General features: G+C 33.8%; 1 protein-coding gene across 1 annotated transcript in view; it reads right to left on the reverse strand.

Moving 5' to 3' along the window:
- Nucleotides 1–5069, reverse strand: part of LOC106464870 (1-phosphatidylinositol 4,5-bisphosphate phosphodiesterase classes I and II-like) — a gene marked incomplete at its 3' end in the record, with an annotated part of 131736 nt that overhangs the window by 56546 nt on the left and 70121 nt on the right. Inside the window, exon 3 of the mRNA XM_013925029.2 lies at nt 1443–1511. Within this exon, the coding sequence (XP_013780483.2) occupies nt 1443–1511 (69 nt within the window). The remainder of the gene's footprint in view (nt 1–1442; nt 1512–5069) is intronic.

A 5069-nucleotide genomic window follows, 5' to 3' on the forward strand; every position in this document is an offset into this window, starting at 1 on the left:
CTCTGACTGCAGTTCAATTACTCATTACCTACACACATTGTCACGTCACGCCGTGACCATCTTATATATACCACACCACCCCAATCCATCAAATGCTAGGGAATTCACGAAGGAATAGGATATTTCTAGAAACGTGGCGTGACACTAGTCACGTGACCTCGCTGACGCAACAGAAACAACGTTCAGACAAAAGCATAAGTGTAAAAATAAATGAAAATGAGATATTTTTTGCAAACATGATTGAATAGATGCTGTGAATTATTCTATTTTATTTCTTTTGTCACAGGATCCGCACTGATCGTAAGAGAGTGTTAACGGCCTTTAAGCAATCAACACCACTATCACGAAATAGTGCTTCAATAAACCAAGAAATAATTTGGGTTTGATTATGAGAAGAATAGACGCTAAATTACGTTACTTTGGCTAATAAAATTGGTCTCAATGATTGAGAAATATGACATGCAGTTTTTAATTTACCCTCTGTCTGTATCTGGTCAATTAAACAAAGCATTCTTTGGCATTAAAAACAAGAAGAAAGAAAACGAACTTAAAGGCCAAAGAATACTTTGTTTAATCGATCAGGACGCTGTTATGATAAGTAAAAGAAACTTTGAAAGCACCTCAGATCAACAAGAAATGTAACACGAAACTTTACACAGTAATGTTTTTTGACAATTGATCTAACCTCAAAATGATGATTATCGGTTATTTTTGTCTATATAGTTAATGAACTTACACCACAAAGCAACATACGTAACCACATTCTATATTCTAATCCTAAGCCTGGAAGATCAAATACGAGTCCACAATGTCCACTGAAAAAAAAGACTGACTCTTGGATGACGTAAGAATACTTCGCGTCAACTAACAGAAAAATGTACTCTGGGTGGACTAACGTGAACCAAATGACATGTCTCATACTAGTTAGCGTAACGAACATTAGGCTTTAACCCAACAGCATGTATTATATCACCCTGTGTAATAGATTTTGTAGATGAGCAATTACAGTAAACAATATAGAGGTATAGCTGCAAAAAAAATATAATAGAAGTATAGATGATGGTTGTTTAGCATATAATTAATTAACTGTCACTAAATACTAAATAATATCAGACTTATTTAAACTTAATAAATTGGTTGGAAGAACACTGAAGCTACATACGTGATTCAAAAAACAATACTTTTGAGTAGAATGTCCTCTAAATATATTCTCTCTTCTGGTGTTTCGTATGCTAAATTATGATTGTGTTTAAATGGTGTTAAAATACACTTACCCTGGATACCCTAGCAAATTTTCTTCTTCTGACGTCTCATACGCTGTATTATGATTGTGTTAAATAATGTTATATTGCACTTACCCTGGGTACCCTAGCAAATTTTCCTCTTCTGACGTCTCATACGCTGTATTATGATTGTGTTGAATAGTGTTATATTGCACTTACTCTGGGTACCCTGGCATATTTTCCTCTTCTGGTATCTCGTATGCTAGATATTTCCAAGAATTCGGTTTCCTGAAGAACAGAAAAAATAATTTCTATTAACAGAATGTCCACTGTATTAAATCACTTGAAATGAACAGTCATTTCGATCACTTCAATTCGACAGATACAAACTGTACATGACACGCAAATTTTTACTACCCTCAATGAAAAACAGACACACGTGTCAGGAAGGTGAATTAGCTTCACCGGATGAGAACTACTTTTGCTTCTGTATTTGTAACGCTTAGTCATTGAAAGTATATAAAATATAGGCAATGCATACGTGTTTGTTTCTCAGAGAATCATGCTGTACATGTATGCATTAAACAAATACTGAATTGTATGATTATTGAAAAAAAGGGGCTCACAGTGATGAAATATAATGCGGAAAAGTACCAAGGTGTTTAGATAATGCTAATGCACATGACTTTAGCTGACAGTTTATTTGAGAATTTCTCAGAAAGCTACATACGAGCTATCTAAGTATAATCGACGCTAACTTTGAACTGATTGTTTCTTTCTGATGTTCGCACAAAGCTACACAATGCTAGCCATCCGTAATTTTGAACTGACAGACAAGAGGGAGTACAGTTGCTATTGAACAGCATCCACAGCTATCCCTTGAGCTAATCAAATAAGAGGATTTGACTGTCACGCCCCAAGTGCAGAGCGCGATCTTGCGGTGACGGGACTCGAATTTCGGACTCTCAGATTCATAGTTTGGCATGATAACTACTATGCCACGCCTGGTTCATTTAACTGACGGAATGAGAGAGTTGAGACCTACATTATTAATATGATGTAGCTAAAAATGACCAGCATAAACTTTGATGACAACGTTGTCATACGTTTGAAATTTCAAACTTATGTGAAATAAGTTTCAACTTTGTTTAAGAGCACTTACGGTTAAATCACAAAATTACTGAGTGTCCGATAAGTGCAACTGTAAATATTCAAAAGATAAATTCGATAAAGATATATTTTCAGTTCAACCTATACTTAGAAAATCTACCTTAGTATTTTAATGTAGCATAAAAGGTAAACAGAACTCGAAAATAATAAATGAGAAATAAAAATATTCTAAAAAAATATATAGTTCACTTCTACTACAAACAACCTTAAGACTCGGACAGATAAATATACGCATTTTGATGTAATACTGTGTACCTTAACTCGAAACAGTTGCAATACATCCTTCGGATTTAGCCATTTATTCGAGTTCAAAAAATAAAACGCGTTGCACACACCGCCATAACAAATGTCTCAATCGTCTGGGATAGAGTATTGGGTTTAAACTTGACAGTGATTTTAATTGAATGCAATGTTATAAAACCACGAACTTTCGTCAATCAACTGCGTGTCCTGTATAAATAATTTCTTTGTCAATCCAAAATGAAAGATGTTTTAATTTAAAATTACCTATTGTCATGACAGTCGACATCATTTTTGATATAAAATTTTGCTTTAAATTCGTATTTTTAAATATTCCAGGAATAGACAAATAGTCTGCTGCATTATGGTTAAACATTCCAGTCAACACATTAAGATACAACCGAATTTACCAGATAGTTGAAGTCCACAACCAACGTTCCACGGTCCTATCATGAGTTTCTATAAGTATAACAATGTTTCCTCATCCAGCTTGTAATCATCAAGTGATGGTCATGCTAAACTAATATTACAAAAATGTTCAGTATATTGCAACAAATGGTAAAGCAGAACTTTATTCTCAGAAAAATATTTTAAGTTTAAACATCTGGAAATTTTAATAATCATATTTTCGTCTTCTATTTTGAATTACTTCTCATTTCCATAAACTTTGGACTCAACAGAGACGCAGTTTATACCATTCATTTTACATTTGGCCTTGCCGAATATTTTGCAGAGAAGTCGGTCAGGCATATTGAAAATATCTTTTCTCCAAACAGTTGAAATATTCGATTAAGGTGGGAATATTATAACCCTCGTAAAGCACGATTTTCTATTACAATCGACCTTACAACACAAATACAGGCTTATGCACAGAGTCGTATGTAGCCTATGAAAGTACACCTGTAGTGACGTTCATACATATGATACGTCGACAGTGAAATATGACATCTTAGTTCTAATTCAGCAAATTCAGTTACATCTGTAAACAAAAAATTGCTGTAAAATTAAGAGATGGAATTGAAAACGTTCTAATAAAATTCGTATTTGTCCCTCTCGATTTCTGGAAAATAATGCATACGTATTCGTGTTGCTAAAATATCTACTTTAAATAAACAAATCGTTTATGGTTTGAATAGTCAGTGGCCAAAACTGAGCGATCCAATTCATTCAGACCAGGATGTGAGGCATACGAGGACACTTGTCTAGTTGACCAGTAATAGTGAAGAATCATTACAGGATCATACTCCTAACGTACTCGCTAATCCTCATCACAAGACCGGAGGCAGATTTTCTCGAAAGAACGCGGGTAAAGTCTTTGAAAGACTGAAAAGCTCGTTTAATAACGACCTACAGTATTTTACAGGCCACGAAAAAGCGGAACACCTAGCTGGGAAGGCGCAGCTTTTTAAGATATTCGAATGATGTATTGTATGTTTTATGCCAAAAGCCACTAAATCTATCTACTGCCGTACCTTATTTTGAACTGCAGAGAGGGGGTGAGGACTGGCCAGCAGCGCCCACCGCTAACTCTTGGTCTACGCTTTTACCAATGAATAGTGGGATCTAACTTAGAATAAGCATGAAAAATTGATGGAAAGTAATGATGCATGTTAATACTCTATAAACCAGAAACTTCAACTGAAATGTTTGTCGCAGTATCTTAAAGTGTAAAATATTTGTTGAAAATATGCAAATTAAATTGTGTCTGAGTAAAACATTATACAACAACAAATACTTCTGAAATCTTCACTGTACATAGTCAAACAGAAAGGGACTTCAGCATGGATGAAGTTTAGTAACTATTCTTTTTTTTTTTTTCTTTCAGGGATTTGTACATAAGTACACACATAGCTTCAAACGACTTCGCAATCTGTTTTCAATATAAATGCATATATGCCAAACACGTTCACTTCTATGACTGCAAAAATTCATTACATTAATTCATAGATAGTTAGATAAATATATACGAATAAAGTCTTTATATCCTCAGAATATAGATCGTTGTTACGTATTAAAATGTCGAATAGTCCGAAGTCGAGTTAACTGATAATTTAAGTTTAGTAGATAAATTGTACTTTGGATTTAGTATTTAAATATATGCCGATATATTAGTCAATTTACGATATTTGGCAACAAGATTGATACACACCGTCTTCGTTTTTAACACAAATACGTTTTAATATTCACACAACAATACAATTTACAATAATAGTTATTACAAACAAAGATTTATAAACAAAAGTTTCACAAACAATATAAAATCTTCTTTCAAAATATCAGGCAGCACTGCCTATGTAGAGATGGCTCGGATCGTTAATCAAAATTGTATCTTAAATATCTCCTCAAGAGGTCATCAGAGCTTTATAATACTACACAGTCTTTCCTTTTATAACAATATATATATAATGACTGAGTCACAAGTTCCGGAAATGTCTG

This window comes from Limulus polyphemus, unplaced genomic scaffold (assembly GCF_000517525.1).
Source record: "Limulus polyphemus unplaced genomic scaffold, Limulus_polyphemus-2.1.2 Scaffold1766, whole genome shotgun sequence".
Taxonomy (NCBI): Eukaryota; Metazoa; Arthropoda; class Merostomata; order Xiphosura; family Limulidae; genus Limulus; species Limulus polyphemus.